Source organism: Pipra filicauda, unplaced genomic scaffold, assembly GCF_003945595.2.
Source record: "Pipra filicauda isolate LSUMZ 115617 unplaced genomic scaffold, ASM394559v2 scaffold403_size635245_pilon, whole genome shotgun sequence".
Classification (NCBI taxonomy): Eukaryota; Metazoa; Chordata; class Aves; order Passeriformes; family Pipridae; genus Pipra; species Pipra filicauda.
The window spans coordinates 467,987-485,677 of NW_024104536.1; the positions used below are offsets into that span (position 1 = coordinate 467,987).

Genomic DNA, 17,691 nt, shown 5'->3' on the forward strand with positions numbered 1-17,691 from the left:
GAGTTCTTCTGAGAGCATGTAACGAGTAACTGAACCATTTCTCTTTGAGGACAACTTCAAGTGTTTCTCAGAACCTCAGTGTCTGTTCTGATATTAAAACCAGCATTGCTTTTGCTCTTCCTGAAAACTCTGAACTCAAGCTGCAAAGTGAAAATGCTTCGTATGTATTTTAACTTCCTCTGGGGTTTATCATCACTGATGCTGGCAGTAGGGTGAAGTGTGTGTGTCACCAGAGAGGAGCCTGCTTATGAAAGCTGCTGAAGTAGCTCACAACTTCCCTGAGCAGCCAATGCTGGCTGTCACCAGTTCGGGCCATTTGTGTTATCCCATGGGGTGCTGCACCAGGAGCAGCTCTGCAGGGCAGCATGGTGGGGGCTGCCTTGCTTTGGGACAGCCCTGGGATGAGGTGTTGGGCTCAAATGCCCACTGCAACTGGCTGACCGACTGCCACCTGTACACTCCCAGCCACCGCTTCTGCAGGGTGTGGTGATCAAGGGACCTGCTTCGGAAGCTGCACTCCAGCATATATGTCTTGTTGATAGGACAAATACTTTTGGAATATAGAAAAATACTTTATTACACGTGACTCTTTTACTTTTACCTGTGCTTTTTCTGTTTTGTCCTGTATTATTTGCCATGTCTCTGTGTTTACAGAAAAACCCGGAGGAGGATGGCTCAGGGAAAACACTAAGTTGGGAACCAGGTCACTTGCTTTTAACAATCTACACCGTTCGCAGCATCGAGCAGCTTTTGCCTTTCTTCAACGTACTCAGCCAAGTGTTTAACAGCAAAGTCACAAGCAGATGTGTTGGACACTCAGGGAGCCCTGTCCTTTACCCCAGCTGTTTTCCGAGTAAGGACATAAAAATGGAGAACCTCAAGACCTTCTCTAGCAAAGCAAGACAAAAGATAGAAGAAATGGTTGAGAAGGATTTTCTTGAAGGTGTCATAAAATCATGAACCAAACTGGTACTACGCAGCCTATGTGAAGTGTAACTATTTAAATGAAATACTGTATCTTTCCCAGGTGTATAGTATTCTTTTCTTACTTTGTATGTAATGAAATACTTAATGTTGTATTTAAGTTAAATATTTGTAAATAAGAGAAAAGTTCTGGATGTGGCCTGAATCAAGTTTAAATATTGGTGGCTCATATTGATTATGGTGCCTACTATTTGCAGTAAATGTTTTGTTGTCTTGAGTTCTGTCTTTAAAAAAAACTAAAAAAAAAATACAAGGTGCACATTTTTCCAATTTGTTTCCAGTTTATTTCTGTCTTTTTTTTTTAAATCTATTAGAACTTGTGCTTATTTAATAATCTGGAAAATGCCATTATGTCAGGAGTTAATACAGGACTACAAGAACAACGTCAGAGGTAGACACCCTGAATCAAAGTAAGCTGAGGAGGACACTTGTGTGTTTAAAATACTACATCCCTTGACCCAGCCCCTTCATGGTGCTGGGCAGCAGTAAGGGCCACAGAAGACAAACTTGTCTCTGTCCCTTCCCTCTTAAGTGTGATTATAAATGCTATTACTGCAAATCACTTTCTAATTAATTTCACAAAGTATCTAATGAAGATAATATTGCAATAATAAGTTATTATTTGCAAATGTTCTTTTTTATTTTATTGTTTCCCCCTCGAACTGAGGTAAACTGAATCTGAAGACTAGTGACAGCCTGTGCCTTATGCTGTTTGCCCACAGATGACTGGGCTGCTGTGGGAAGGTGGGGATGATGTTCCTGCAGCAGGCACTGTGCTGCAGCCACTGTGAGCACAGTCACAGCAGAGCTCCAGTCATGCAGCCATGGCCAGTGCTCTGAGGGTACGGGAGCTGGATTTCAGGCACAATGTGACAATGAATTAAGCTGGGCTGGGGCAGATTTCCTTCTAGGCATGGCCATGGCCTGTCAAGAACTTAGACAAACTTGGGGAGGGGAACATTCAGCAGCAAGTGCATCTCATTAAGAGGTAAGTTGCTAAAGGAGGTAAAGAATAAATGGAAAAATATTCTGTTCAGTTCTGATCAATGCTTGTTATCCCAGGAAGGGTTCAGTACGTGCACAAGAGCACGTGGTAAAAAAAGTAATATTAAAAGATAAGCAAAGCTGTGTAATTTAACTGCTGTTGTATCATTCGTTATATAGGCTGGGGTGGTGCTCCCTTTCCACCAGCGAGGTGGTAAACGGCCAGGCTTACTTCATGGGCAAGGGCATCCGCATTCTCCTGTGGAATGTTGGAAAACTTAGTTATGCTGCTGTCACCATGAGAAGGTTAGACCAAATATGTGATATTAAGGCAAGCATTTTCCTGCAAATGCTGTGCTCCCTGTATTGCTCCATCAGCCTGAGGTATCTTCTGCCACAGCCATCATGCTGGCAGGGAGAAGCAGGCCAGAGCATGTGAAGGAGGTAGAGCAGGACCACTGCTTTTACTGTCAACTTTAAGTTCAGATGTGGACTAACTTAACAGCAGCAAGAATTTTTTTTCTATTTTGCCTCTTCTGAAATCATGCAATTAGGCAGTGCTTTGGTAACTTTCTTCTTAACCCTGAGATCTCAGAAAGCTTTTCAAAATCATCTAGTGTCAAATCTGCCTTTATAAACACATTTTCCTTTTAAAGATAAACACTGAGAACATGAAACATTACTTTTCTAAATAAAAGAAAATCCAAAGAGACTTTTTGTGATCATTAAGTCTTTTTTTTCCAAATTTGGCATTTGTTAAGTGTGATTAAATGAGAAGTATGTAAGCATACTACATGCTAAGGAGAACATTGTTTAACATAAACAAGATGTTTAAGCACTGACCTGTGTGTCTGCTTCAGCGTATATTCTAACGACATCCTCTGTTCCTGATGGACGGACAAAAGCTCGTGATAACTTGTACTTCTTTACAAGGGCATCAATTTTCTCCTGCAGTCCCGGAGGTGTAACCGCACGTCTATCTGCATCCGTTGTGTCAATAACACGCCTGTCTGCAACCTGCAGCAACAGAAACAATTTATTTGTGTCGTGGATAAGACATAAATTCAGGTTTCGATCTGTTGTGTTGCCTGAAGAAGAGTTCAATTTGAGAGTTATTAAAGGGCTACTCAAACACTTGGGATCCCTAGGATCCCTGCTCAGCATGTATTAACCATGTCCTGACAGGGCTCAGCTGCTCAGTTTGGAAAAGGGTCAGTTCTGAACCTGCCTCCTTCGTCAGACTCTGAAGTGAAGCTGCAGCTTCTCCCAGTAGATCAGAAAGCTGAAATTCTCTCCTCTGGTTAATTTAAAGCCCAGAGCTTCCTTACTTTGTCTAATAGAATGCTACCACATGGCAGCCTGTTCTGCTCAAGCTCTTTGAATATTGGAGAGGATAAAGAAGTGAGAGCTTGAACATTCAAGTTATACAAAGTGGCACAGCAAGAAAAATCCAGCTGCCCAGCAAGCAGGGCCCTTAGAAAAATGGGATTTTTCTAATTTGAAAGTTAAGAAGGAAAAAATTAGGCTAAAATTTGAAGAGTTCTGGTCAGGTTTTTCCATTTAACATAGTTGGCTGTTATTTCATCATTTTTGTAAGTTGTATTTTTATCTTAGTCCAAGTTAAATTCTGGTCCCTCCTGGGTCATTTCATGGCTTGTTTGGCCTACTTCTGCCCTTTAATGGGCTGTTTCAGCTTAAAAATAAAGCCTATCTCAATATCTACAGGCACAAGATGCTTACAGTAGGGCCCCGAGATGCTGCTGTAACCTGAGCCAGCAAGGTGTGTAACTCACCTGAACTTTGAGCAGCCGATTGGGAAGGTCAGTGTAGAGGGCATCCCACTGTTGCACAGTCAGACCTTTCAAGGCCAGGATTGCTTCAATAACCAGCATGTCTGAGATGGCATCGCCAACAGTCTGTTAACAGAAAGGGAAGAAACACTGGAGCAGTCAACAGTGAAGAAAGGAAGGCAGGATTTGATCAGTAAGCTTCCAGCTGAAGAGTGCAAGTACAGCCAGGTCAACTTGCCCAGTGTAGCTGAGCTTGGTTGGTTTGGTTGCAGAGGGGAGGAATGTTGGTTTTGTTGCCCATACCACGCTGCCCCTAAGGTAAGAACAGCAGCAGATTTGTACAGCTCTGCCAAGGGCAAGTGATAGTCCTCACCTCTCCTAAGGAGGACTGGCACCTCACCGCTGTTCAGGGGTCTCTGGCACTACCACAGACAAATAACATCTGTGCTAAGACACGGAGTCCGAGGGCTGTGTGGATCCAGGCACTGGAACACCCCCATCCTCCTGTACTATATAACTTAGTGAAAAACTTCAGACAAAAGATTACCACTTGTTGAATCATGAACGAGTCACATCCTAGCACTAGGTTCCCGTGCTATCCCACTCCCTCTACGTCCTGCAGCCAGCAGACTGCACCAGATAAAAGCATTCTGCAGCCACTCATGAGAAAGTATCACATCTTTCTGAAGACTGGTCCCACTCTCCTCTTCTTGGCCCCTTCTATCATGGCACCCGACTTCCTGCTCCAGCAGTCCCCAGCAGTAGCCTGACAGGAACTCACAAACAGGATTAGCCTCATGACTGCCAACATAGCGATTAATTTCTCCCAGTTTTTACCTGATTAATCAGGTCAATCATGTTTTCAAGCACCTTTGCTGCTTCTCTTTTTTCATCATCCTTCTCCTCTTTCACCAATTGTCTTATTTTAGTTTCAGCAGATTTACTAAATAATACCTGGAATAAAAAGATGAGAGCTCGTCAAGATCAAATTAGGATATGTGCAGCAACAAGGAAAAAATTTTTACTATCTAAGCCCAAATAATCATCATTAATATTTGCTATCATGAATTCCCATGCCCACATAAACCACAGAGAACCCGGTGGCAATGCTATGATAAAGACAGAAGGGGAAAACAAGTCTGTTTTCAAACAAGGAGAGAAAAGTCTAGTTTATAAAAGTAAGCAGAGAGTGAAAAGACATTCTTTTCCAGCTAGTCTAACTAAAATTTTGTACATATTGGCTGATCATATGCATTACATGGTCACACTTACTGTACCATGTCCATTTGCCTCGAAATAAACACCAACATCAAACTCCTGGGCCTTGTGATGCAAGTGTTTCACTCCTGTTTTGACACAGTGCACAGGTACCTGCAGCCCAAGGATATGCAGAGAATGACAATGATGTTACAGACTGTCCTCAGAAGGTGGGAACTGCAGGTCAAGTGAAGTGCAGGAACTGAGCACCAACCTGGATAGAACTGGATAGACTGTTACAAACTAACCTATGTTTCACAGCCACTGACTCTGCAGAGCTAATATTATCCACTATTTCTGCAGACCCAATTAAAAAAGATTTCATTTATTCAAGTGTAAATAAAGGCTAATGAAAGAAATCAAGAAACAAACTCCAAAGCTAGAAAAACCCAATTCAGCTTATGGCTTCAGGGAACACAACAGATTCCTATACAAACAGAAATAACACCTCTGCTCAATTTCTGTAGTGAACAACATTTAGCTTGTTGCAGAAAATTAAACTCAGTGTCAAAGTATCAAGGAGCCTTTACTAACTCACTTTGCTGCAAAGTTATGAAGTCCTCAGCTTGTTCGAGACGGAAAAATGGATTTTAACATTTTTAAATTAGTAAAAGCTGACTGGAACTTTTTCAGCTTTGCTCTCTTGGGTCTCCTTTGGCACCAAGAATTTAGTCAGTACTGCAGCTTCGAAGGAGTAATTTATTTTCACCCAATTAAAGTTTTCCAACAATCATATTACAGAAGCATTTATTTTAAAAGTAAACAAATTTGCATTAAATAACATTTGCAGGAAACTAGCAAGGAAAAATATGGAGAATACCTTTAGTGTTTCCTCGAGGTAGCGTGTCGAACTCCCATTGGCATACGCTGTTTGTACCACGGCCATCTTGAAGTTCTGTCTCACCTGAGCAAACCAAGAAGCCAAGTGCTTTAGTGTACTATGGGCCCATAGCCAAACAAGTAGGATAAATTGAAGAATAATTAGAATTGTTAAACATACACTTAAAACTCCTGGGCATCAGAGGAAGGCAGGAGTTCACAGAGAACTTTTTATGTTTAAAACACCATGAATTCTGTCCAAGTCTTTGTATATCCTGTTTCGTTTTTTCTTGTGGCTGGCTGAAGCAGCTCTCCAAGCTCAGACTTTCCCTACTGCTTTTTCAGATTCAGTTAGCTCTGTGCACAGGCCAGACACATGGCATTACATGAGGCCACACACACAAGCAGTAAAGTCAAAGCTTCCAGTGCAAAGTAAGCACAGACTGGTGGCAAGCACAAGTTCTCCTCACTGGCCAGCTTCTCTGACACAGAAATGAACTGGTCTCTGAGAAAACAAAACCAGGCTGCCTTGTCTAGGTTCAGTATCATAGACACTGAGTCCAAGAGGACTTCTGCAAAAAAAGAAAAGCTTTTTCTCTCTATCCCTTGTGCGGAGAGGATGCTATGTGGCAGAGAGTGGTTTGGGAACGATAACACACAAACCCTTGACTGCCACAACCAAGTTCTTCAGACTCTTTTACCCTTTAACATATGAAGTGAATGGTGGCACTTTAGTTTGTAAAGTTACCTTGGCAAGAAGTTCTTTAAGGAAGATACTAATTAAAGTTGCTATTTTATCTCCATCAATTAGGTGAAAATGGCCGGTTGCATCCTTATAGTAATAAACAATTCTATCTGCATCGCCATCAAAGGAGCAGCATCTCTCATTGGGCTTCATGTCTAGCCCTAGTGCACACACAGTTACAAATGCAAGTTAGAGACAGAAAAAACCACAAAGTGCTCAAATTAGTCCCAGAGTGGATCTCATAAGGAAATTAGCTCTGTGAACACACAAAAATAACGCTCTCAGACTGAGAGACATGTAACAGGGAATCTGTACTGAATGGCAACTGAAGTGCATATTCAAATCAAAAATATAAATACTAACATCAAAAATGCAGGTTCTCTAAACATTAATGATAATACACCTTCTCCTCAGAAATGTATGAAAAGCAGTCCCAGAACAACTGCGTATAGTCACATCCCTAAAATTCGGAAATAAGGGCTGAGTATCAGTGATGGCACAAGGTTAAAAACCTTGCAGCAGCGGAACACCCACCCCTTATTTTACACACCCAGTCACCAGCAAGCAGACATCCATACACCACAGACAGACCATACACATCACCTTCAGACGGAGGAGAGTCGCTGTCCCCCACTGCGCGGCAAAGCCAGCCCATGTTTGCTGTGACACCTGGGGCCCTGCCTGACACCTGGGCAGGAGCCTGAGGCAGCTGAGTGGAAGCTGAGTGGCCTTAGCTGGACATGGGCACACACCCAGCCCTCCCTCACTGCTCCTCTGAGCAGGGCGTGGCACGCTGTGCAGCCCTGAGCGAGGAGACAAACTATATCCAGGCAGAGGAGGACTCTGGGGCCATGTCACTGCACTTCCCTGCTCATGGCTGGTCCTCTGCGTACTCCGTACTTCACCCTCCAAGACAACAATTAATTATTTTTCCCTTGTATCAAGAAATGCTTTTCCTCAGGAAATACTTCTGGCCTGTTTAATTTTATTCCATTCCCACTTGCCAGACCTGCTCCTCCCCTTTGATGTCTTTCCTAATGCAAGGCAAACATGCACCCCCACACCAGCAAAGCCATCGCTGAAATACAATTACAACAGGAGGTGGCACATAAATCCAAACATTGAAAAAACTACCCCTCTCCAAAGTAGCCATCACCAAGATTTCTTAGAGCTGTACAAAAAATATACAAGTGGATGTGCTGGCTATAAAATGCCTCACATTTAGTGTGCTTGATATTAAACTTACACAACAATGTATACAATGCATAAGGAGTACCTGCCTCAAAAACTTTCCAGGCTTAATTCCAAGAGAGAAACAGTTAGGAAACAGTCCTCGCTGACACAGCAATGCCACACAGAAATGAATTGCTTTAGTTAAGGTAAATCTTGCTTTTCTTTAGATGTCATAAGGTCACATTAACCTCAGGGTCTATTTCTCAGAAACTGCAGCTGGCCATTCTCTAGGCTGGTTTGAGAGTCCACCAGGAACCCAGCAGGGAGCTCCTAAGGACATGCTACATCCTGTGGCCCCTTCTTGGAAAAAATATTTTAGTACACAAGCAGACAGAAAAATTGGCCCACCTTGGTGACATCTTGCTCTTCAGAGCACAGGAAATTATACCCCAAACCTTGCCTGTTTCTTCTCCTGCTTGCCTGAAGTGATACAGGACACTAAATCCCAGTGCCAGTGAGGTCCTGAAGCCAAAGCATGAGGTAATGACAACTGCAACATTTAACAAGCTGAGACTCCCTATGACTTTAAACAGGAAGTTGATACCACCTAACCCTTCAGAAAAATCAGATAATTTGTTTCAGTGAGTGATTAGGAAAACCTATTTTCTTTTCAAAGCACAGCCCTGCATGGAAATGACCAAAGAGTCTCTCATCAGGCAGTTAAAGCCAGGATCCAGAGGTGACACACAAGCCTCCATCCCCAGCAGTGACTGACACTGTGCTGCTCCCACTGTGCTGCCATTTCTCCAGCACACAAGCAGCATGGGAAGGAGAAACCACACCATAATTTGGTGTTCAGATTTGGCCAGCAGTTGCAGTGAGAATGCAGTTGTCCAATGGAGAACCCATTTTAACCTCAAGTAACCTCATATCCAAACCACCCTGCTCTTCCAGTTCAGGGATTTTCTTTTATCCACTTTGCAGGAAATCAGCTCAAATAATTTCCTCTCTGGTTTATGTCAGTCACTAATATGTCAATATGCCGGTCTGCTGGCATCAAGCTGTTAATTATCCCAGATCTTCTTCAGGAACTCGAAAAAGTGTCTGCAAGCCCAGCCCACAACATGAATGTTTCTTCATATCACAAAGGGAAGCAAAATAAACAACATTAAGCCAGTCCTGACTGATCTCTGGACTCCACCAGCTTAACATTCAGAACAGATTGTCAAACATACTTCAGCCACTCAAGAGAGATATTGTACTCCTCCAAACAGTTTAACATAAACTAGAGCTGAGCCAAACCTGGCCATACGATTCTCTCTTTCCATTGCACCAGCAGAACCATTCATGCAGTCACTAGTAAGAAATAGGGAGCGCAGCTGATCTGAGGATGATGCACCCTTGCCAGACCCTGCGCTTTCAGGCCTGGAGAGGAGGTAAAGTGATATAAAATTACCAACTACATACCTCTGGGTGGTTTCTGATGAACTTTCACAAAATCTGCACCACATAAATGATTGAGTTTCTCCTTGGTTCCATCATTATATATGTGAATTAGCACCTCTTGTGGAAAGTAGGGCTTCATTTCTGATAGTTTCAGGGCTCCTATTCCATTGGCACAGTCAATCTTCAGGTGCCTCTGACACTCTCCAGAGCTGTGAGACTTAGCACAAGGAAAGAAGGGGCAAAGTGAACCCTTGCCCTAGTGAAACCACAACTAGAGGCAAGCTGAATTCCAAAATTCAGGCCCAAGTAGGCTAACAATCAGAAGATAATAATTTTGTACATTTGCATGAAAAAGACAACACCCACTATTCACCTGTTTTATCAGTTCCATAAAAGCTTTGGATAGTTTTTCATAATAGCCTTCCAGTGTTGCTTTCCCATACAGCCCTTGGGTGTTTTGACAGCAGACCATGTAATGTAGCTGTGGTGTTGTCACCAGACCATAATCTAGCATGAAATAAAAGGCATAATATTCAGAAATAGAATTGCAAATTAACTGTTGATTCAAAGTTGCCCGGTATACAGACAAATGCAGGGCAGGAAATACATATGAAATTTTTGAAGTTCTGTTGCAAAAAGATGACTCCCACCCCCACCCCTCCTTGCATTAAAGCCATACGAATACCCTGAAAGGACACTGTTACAAGAAAGAATGGAAATGTGTCTGGGCTACTGCCTTAGACCTATATAAAAGAGTCACATCTACACAAAAAACTTGAATCAAGCTAGAATTGCAGAAGTTTAACATACCATGGTACTGACCACCCAGAACAAGAATCCCGTCTATTACTGACTGGGAGAGTTTCTCGCTGCTTGGCCTGGAAAACAACAAATACAACTGATAACCTTTGCAAAGACATTTAGGTATGGACTTGGGAAAGAGACATGTGGAAGACTGTACAAACTTCCTGTCAGTAAGTTTAGACTCATAGTGAAGAAATCCATATCTTTTTCTATATTGCAGGCATTTCTCAATAAAGAAGTTTGAAAGCCAACCCCCAGGGAATTGCAAAGACAAGTAAACTGCTGAACATAGGTGGACATCCCACAGTACCCACAAAAAAACCCCACATCACAATAAAGCATCGCGTCCAGAAACAGTGATAAGAAGTTCTCGTAGCTATCAGGGCAGCTAACATAGGAACAGCATTGGAAAACTTCTGCTTATTGCTATAATCATAAATTTAGGCATAGAAAAAGCATAATCTGACTGCAGGGGGCAAAGCACCCCAAAAGCACCCATGAACACAGCACTGGCACCTCTATAAAAGCAGCATACATCTACAGCATTTTGTAACTACCTGGTGTCTCTACCAATAAAAACCAAAGCATCTTTGTGCAGGTTCACTTCTGCTTTTTGGCAGATCTCACTTATCACTTCCTGTAATTCTTGCTCCTCTGCATTTGCTAGTTGTGTGGCATACTCTTCCCAGGAAGGGTGCAGCATTTCTCCAAGAGGATCAACCAGCTTTATGCCATTGTCTTCCTTAGTAGAAAAAAAAAAGAACAAAAGATACTAAGTCTACAAGTGGGGAACTTAGTAAAATCTCTTTGACGACAGCCAACATATGGTTCAATCACATTGCTTCTTTAAAGGTGGAGAAGTGCTGAGATGCAAAAGCTTAGCTGTTTATTTAAACCTCCAACAAGGCCCCCAAAAGTACCATAACCAGCATATTAAGTAACCAACTTTTTCCCCCTTGTAATTTTGGTATGAAACTAATTTGACATTGCAATGATGTAAGGGGAGATTCAAATAAACTGCAATGCTCCACAGCAGCAATAAGTCTAAGTGCCTGATTTGTAATTGCTGCATTTGGGTGTTTATTTTTAAAACTTACAAATTTTGCTCAGAAGTTCCTCCCTTCTCAAGGGTGCTCCTAGCTTGATAACATCAAAAAGTTACGTTGCAACATAAAATGTTTTCTATGTTACACCATTTCCACATAAGAAAAAATGACACTTGGGTCAGAGGGAAAAGTAACTTCAAATATGCCAGAGATCATATTTACAGGGAGCAGGCTAAATGTGTGCTTTAAGTAGGTCCAAGTGTCTTCAGTATCTGGTCTCTCAGTGCCATGATGAGCTTTGATTCCACCAAACTGATCACATCTTTCCATCATTCTACCAAAACATTTCACACCACTCCACCAAACTGGTCACACGTTTAAGGAAAAGGCTGATCTTACCTCAGGGTTGTGAGATGCTGTAACCATGACACCAATAGTTGCTGCCACGGCTTTGGACCTGAGGACTGCGAGCAGGCCCATGCGGAACATGACGTGATCCAGCTGCTGGGCCTTGGTGCGAAATCCAGCAGTGCCATACTGCAGAGCCAGGCCGGCAGGCTTGGGATGTAAGGCTGAGTATTTTCTAAGGGCTTCGGGATCCATTTCTAGAGCAGGAAGTAACACGGATAGAAGTGAGAGAACTCAAGTCATTGTAATTAGTTCCACGTTTTTAACTTTGAAGCCCACAGGATACTTTAAACCACTCGTATCAAGTCCCTTGGTGGGAGTGCAGCCAGGCACCACCAGAGTGAAGGATCCTCTACGTTCCCTGTACAGCACTGGATAAACAGAGCTCGACCGGATTTAAACAGATCACGCACGGAGGAGGCGAGGAGAGCCGCGATTCCCGGTCGGCTGGATCCAGGGGTCCCGACAACTTCCCGCCCGCTTCTCACCGCAACATCAGCGCCCACCACGCTCGGCCGCGACCCCTCAGACTAACTCTCGATCCCCAAAGCAGCCTGCCCCCCCTCTCCAAGCCCTTGTAGGGAATCCCCCAGCAGTGTCCCCGGGACGTTTCCCTCGGGCGGCGGCTCTGCCGAGGCGCTCCGTGCGGACCCACCCGGTCACGGCCACCAGAAGCGCACACAGCCGCCGGGCCGGGAAGGGCTGGGCGGGGCCGGCCGGACACACGCCACGACGGGCGCCTCCGCAGCCGTCTCCCTGCACGGCTGATGCCCTCGGGATCCCGCGGCGCCGACGCCCGGACCCACCTGCCGGGAGGGACAGGACGGGAAGGGACGGGAAGAGACGGGACACGACAAACCCACTCCGACCCCGTTGCCGCCGCGCGCCCCTCACGGAGCCGGCGCGGCCACGCCCACAGGCTGTGCAACCGACCAATGGCCACGAGATGGGCGGGGCTTAGTCTGCGACGTGGCGCCCGGGCCACGCCCACCCCTCTCAGAGCCGCGGCCGGGCCGAGCGCACCGCGCCCCTGCCCCGCTCCTTCGGGAAAATCCGGCTGTGTCTGGGACGGGTCGGGCTCTCGGGGATATCCAGTCTTGCACAGCTTCACTGACGTCACGCTCGGACTCCAAACTGCCGCCCCAGTGTGCTGGCTTTCTCTGGGGCGGAGTTATTTTTCTTCGCAGTGGCTGGTACGGGGCTGTGTTTTGGATTTGTTCTGAACACAGGGTTGATAATGTAGAAATGTTTTTGTTATTGCTGAGCAGGGCTTACACAGAGCCAAGGCCTTTTCTGCTTTCCGTACTGCCACGCTGGCGAGGCGGCTGTGGGTACGTGGGAGGTTGGGAGGAGACACAGCCAGGACGGGTGACCCCAACTGACCAAAGGGTTATTCCAGGCCGTGTGACATCAAGCTCAGTATATAAAGTGTGGGGAAGAAGGAGGAAGGGGTTCGGAGTGATGCCGTTTGTCTTCCCAAGCCACCGTTACACATCTCCCTGCTCTCCTGAACACCTCCCTGCCCACTGAATTAATGCTGGTTTTGCTTTGCTTATGTGCGCGGCATTTGTTTTTCATATTAAACTGCTTTTATCTCAAACCCACGGTTTTTCTGGCTGTTGCCCTTCCGATTCTCCCCCGATCCCGCGGGTGGAGGGATCCCGGACCTCGGCTGCTGGCTGGAGTTGAACCACGACACGCAGACGCGGCCGTTCCTGCCCGCGCACACTGACGCGGGTCTCCAGCCTGGGCTCTTTCCCGTCCCTGAGCCCGGCACGGTTCCGCCTGGCTCTGTGGAGCACCCAGGTGCCAGCCCTGCCCGGCGTGTGTGGAGCGCTCCTGCGAGGGACTGGCTGCTGAGCGCTGTGTGCCCAGCCGTGTTTAATCAAATTCTGCCCTTAAAGAATCGTGGGGCTTCCTTGTTGCGTTGTGACGTGGTGCTAAACCTCACCGTGTCCTAAGCACCGGGATTTGACTCCAGGCCTCTCGTTCCAGGCGGGCGTGGAGGACAGCGCGATGGCTGTCACGGTAAAAGAATGCCTGGAGCTCCAGCTGCTGGAAGTGGAAATGCTCCTTTCGATGTTTCCCAAAAGAGGTGAAATCAATCTGGATAAAGATGCCGTGCCCAGCGTCCAGCGCTACCTTAAAAACTCTGATGGAGCTCTGCCCCCGCAGCTCGAATATTGCATCGCTCTTGATGTAGGGGAGGCGAAGGTAAGAACTGCCAAGTAGACGTGTTCATGTGTGTTGTTTTCTTTACTCCTACATACACTTGAAAACTCTACTCTGAAAAAAGGGGGGAAAAACCCACCTTATTTTTGTTTGCTTTTTCAAAAGCCAAGAGTAACAGAAAAGTCTTGGCTGTTATTTATTTGAGTATTAACTTTCTCTGGTCAATAAAGGCTAATAGAATGGCACATAGGAATAGACACCAATATCAATGGCACACACAGCATTCACAAGAGGCTGTGAAATCAGAGTTTACTGGTTTACAAATAGCTGTGCATTTCAAAGGCAATGTTCCCTGCATGGGAATACCTATGTTGGATTTTACATTATTCTAGCAAAATCACTCTATTATTTCTCTCTTCCACCCTTTGCACATGTACTGACATTCATTGGTGTGCATTTGAAATACAGTAATGTAAAAATAGCCCCACATAGCAGAATAAAATTAAGAGGAGTCACACAAACACTAAAACAAAACCAGCCTATGAGCAGGGAAACCAAACTTACAGTATAAGGAGTGATAATAGTTTATCTGATTGAAGAAAGGGCTACAATATGACAAGTAAGTAATGTAAATACTTGCACAGAGAACATAGGTCTGAGTGTATAATAATGCAATGACTAGAAATTGAGAACAACTCAGCCTAGAAGCCATTTTTCTCAAGACCAGGATAATTAAACATTAGAAGAATTTACTGGGTAATGAGGTGGCCTCGTGATTATTTGGAAACTTAGAAAAAAAACCCACTACTCCAGTACAAGCCCTTCCTACACGGTTCATAGAACTTTTCTCTGAAGGCTGGTGAAAGGGTGCATTTTAGAAAGATACCTAAGCTTGTACCTATTGGCAGATTGTCAAGGAACTTGGAAAGATAATTAGTCATTTCACATTTCACTTTTCTCTGCAGGACTAATCATGTGATTGTACACTCTAGTGAGAATCCTCTAAAGGTCTACAGGAGCCTCAAGCACTGAGGACATAAATCCTCTCCTGCTCTTGAACCAGAGACAGGGTTCAGTTTCCAAAGAACTGTGGTGCTCCGTTTGAAGGCACTGTAGGAATAATCAAGAGAAATTCAACAGCCCAGAGTTCATAGGAGATCAGACAAGATAATCTAGATATTTCCCTGACCTAAAATGCACATAAATCTTTTTATCCCCTATAATCCTGAGAATACTTCCCCTTTATTGTGAATACTTGCTTAAAATTTAATAATAATAATAATAATGCATAGAATCTTAGAATGGTTTGGGTTGGGAGCAACCTTAAAGATCATCTAGTTCCACCACCCCCCCTGCCATGTGTCTCTGTATACGGTATGTACAATCATAAATGCTGTTTCATGCAACTCTTGGCCTTGTTTTCCTGGGGTAGATCCAGCAACTGGCCTAAGTTCATTGATCAAATGTGCGTTGGTAAGGGATAAGATTCTCAAAAGCCCCTAACAGATTCATAGGTCATCACTGTAGCAACACTGAGCACATACTGAGAACACACAAGATATATCCCTAGAGGGTAACTGGGTACCTTCTCCCAAGCCATAGCATTAGTTCTGTGACCAGCAGAAGAGCAGCCTGGATATCATGAGAAATTTTGGGAAAGTGACAGCATGATGCAATAAAAGAAAAGGAACAGACAAAAGAATGGGCTATTGAGACAAAAGGAAAGTGAAAGTAATTGCAGTCATTGGGATACTGCAATCTTAGTTACATCTCATAATTTGCCTTTGACAGGGAAGAAGAATCTAGCATGCCTTCATTAGCTACAGAATTAATTTTCTGTGTGTGTGTGTTCTGTTTTTAAGGTAAAGGTGGAATTGCAGGTACACCTTCCTCATATGTATCCTCAGGTAGCTCCTCAGCTTTTTGCCAGATCAGATGCGCTGCACAGACAGCAACAGTTGCAGCTCAACACCCGTCTCACTTCTTACATCAGCTCTCTGGATTCAGGTGATCTTTGTATATGTGAAGCTGTGCAGTGGGTGAAGGACAACAGCCTGCCTTACTTGGAAAACAGTAAAATCTCTTCTGAACATGCTTCAAAAGAAGTCAGAGTTAAAGAATTTTTGCATCGCATGTGGATCTACAGCCACCATATATACAGGCAGGAATTGAGAAAAAAGATTTTTGACTCTGCAAAGAAGTTAAATCTGACTGGCTTCTGCCTAACTGGGAAACCTGGTGTCATCTGTGTGGAGGGGCTCCAAGAAAACTGTGAAGAGTTCTGGCGTGTTATTAGATATCCCAACTGGAAGCATATTTCATGCAAGCATGTGGACAACATAGAAACAGGGGGAAACATTGATGATATTCGTCTCTTTCATGGTTTTGAAGACCTGCAGTTTCAGGCACATGGTGATTACGGCCTGAGGAATGACTATCACATGGATCTTGGCCAGTTCCTAGATTTCCTGAAACAGCATCAAAGTGGACACATTTTTCAGATTTTATTTGGTGTTGAAGGCAAACTTTCAGACAAATAAGAGAAACTGTGTAAGGGGTTCTAATTTTGGAGAGCAACCACTGAAATACTGTGCCTTACAGCTACTGTGAAAAGGGAAACTTTAAATACTTGAACCATTCTTCTTGGATATTAATCTTAGCTTCTGTTCTGAATTGCCACATATTTTTGAGAAGTCTTCACTGATTTTCTAAGACCCTAGAATTGGCATTTGTGACTATGAGCCATGCCTCAAAGTGCCTGCAAGGTGATAAACGCCCCACGCTATAGTATCCTGAATTACACACTCCTGTCTCCTCATCTGTACTGTGTTGTGTGTTCTAAGGTGTGGTGCAGGCCTGGAGTTAACTTCTACATTCTGCTGTGGGATACCAAAGTGGCTGAAGTCACAGATGAACGTGGCTTCCAATGCGAAAGCACACCTAGCTCAAGGAAGGCTCACTGCTACATTAATGAGTTTGTGCATCCAGTGTCCCACTGCTTTGCAAAGCATCCACTTCTCACTTCATTCAAACAATCCATTAAATGCAAAGGCTTGTGTCCATCCACAAGACGAAGTTTTGCTTTTAAATAAGGGGCAGAGGGAGGAGAAAGAAGCCCACATCACCCCATCCCTTGCATGGGTTGGGTAGTACCTGTACAGTTAAGCTGCCAAAACTACTATTTTTGCATTTCACTTCCTCTTATAGAATAAGAGTGCTTTGGGTTGGAAGGAACCTTAAAAATCATCTAGTTCCAACCTCTCTGCCATGGGCAGGGACACCCACTAGACCAGACTGCTCAGAGCCCCATCCAACCTGGCCTTGAACACTTCCTGGAATGGGGCACCCACAACTTCTTTGGACAACCTGTTCCAGTGCCTTACCACCCTCACAGTAAAGAATTTATTCCCAATATCTAATCTAAACCTACTCTCTTACAGTTTAAAACCATCCCCCTCTCCAGTCACTACATACTTTTGTAAAAAATCCCTTTTCAGCCTTCTTGTAGGCCTCTTTAGGTACTGGAAGGCTGCTATAAGGCTTCCCCGAAGCCGCCTCTTCTCCAGGCTGAACAACCCCAATTCTCTCAGCCAGTTTTCGTAGGAAAGGTGCTCCAGCCTTTTGATCATTTTTGTGGCACTCCTACTGATTCTCCCCAACAGGTCCATGCCCTTCTTATGTTGGGGGCCCCAGAGCTGGGTGAAGTGCTCTTTGGGGTCTCACAAAAGTGGAGTAGAGGGGGAGAATCACCTCCTTCAACCTGCTGGTCATGCTGCATTTGATGCAGCCCAGGATGTAGTTGGCTTTCTGAGCTGAAAGTGCACATTGTTGAGTCATGTCAAGCTTCTTGTTGACCAACACTCCCATGTCCTTCTCCCCAGGGCTGCTCTCAATCCATTCTCTGCCCAGCCTGTATTTGTGCTTGAGATTGCACTGACCCAGGTGCAGGACCTTGGGCTTGGCCTTGCTTGAACTTCATGAGGTTTGCAGAGACCCACCTCTCAAGTCTGTCAGGATCTCTCTGGATGACATCCTTTATTCCCTCCACTGTGTTGACTGCAAC

General features: G+C 44.5%; 3 protein-coding genes across 10 annotated transcripts in view; 2 read left to right on the top strand and 1 right to left on the bottom strand.

The window, feature by feature from the left end:
* The window catches only part of DOP1A (DOP1 leucine zipper like protein A), a 61,559-nt gene extending 59,437 nt beyond the window's left edge, over nt 1–2,122 (top strand). For 4 of the 7 annotated variants that reach the window (XM_027743197.2, XM_027743202.2, XM_027743201.2 and 1 more), the window contains one exon: nt 655–2,122. In XM_027743197.2, coding sequence (XP_027598998.1) covers nt 655–960 — 306 coding nt within the window. In that variant the 3' untranslated portion in view covers nt 961–2,122. The remainder of the gene's footprint in view (nt 1–654) is intronic. The other 3 variants (XM_039385325.1, XM_027743200.2, XM_027743203.2) reach the window with 1 other exon arrangement.
* Nucleotides 1,246–12,341, bottom strand: PGM3 (phosphoglucomutase 3). Of its 2 annotated transcripts, none has more exons than XM_027743206.2 (13): nt 12,263–12,341; nt 11,448–11,653; nt 10,560–10,744; nt 10,009–10,076; nt 9,572–9,705; nt 9,220–9,415; nt 6,583–6,740; nt 5,836–5,919; nt 5,031–5,129; nt 4,596–4,712; nt 3,762–3,884; nt 2,812–2,985; nt 1,246–2,227 (listed from the first exon to the last, which is right to left on the bottom strand). In XM_027743206.2, exons 2-13 carry the CDS (start codon nt 11,649–11,651, stop codon nt 2,141–2,143), a joined length of 1,629 nt encoding a protein of 542 aa, XP_027599007.1. In that variant the 5' UTR covers nt 11,652–11,653; nt 12,263–12,341; the 3' UTR covers nt 1,246–2,140. The 2 variants fall into 2 exon arrangements, with proteins under 2 accessions (XP_027599007.1, XP_027599008.1); XM_027743207.2 differs by lacking the exon at nt 12,263–12,341 and adding an exon at nt 12,112–12,236.
* Nucleotides 12,342–12,459: 118 nt separating this feature from the next.
* RWDD2A (RWD domain containing 2A) lies at nt 12,460–16,694 on the top strand. The gene is made up of 3 exons (XM_027743195.2): nt 12,460–12,649; nt 13,452–13,670; nt 15,491–16,694. Exons 2-3 carry the CDS (start codon nt 13,473–13,475, stop codon nt 16,166–16,168), a joined length of 876 nt encoding a protein of 291 aa, XP_027598996.1. The 5' UTR covers nt 12,460–12,649; nt 13,452–13,472; the 3' UTR covers nt 16,169–16,694.
* The last annotated feature ends 997 nt before the right edge of the window (nt 16,695–17,691 follow it).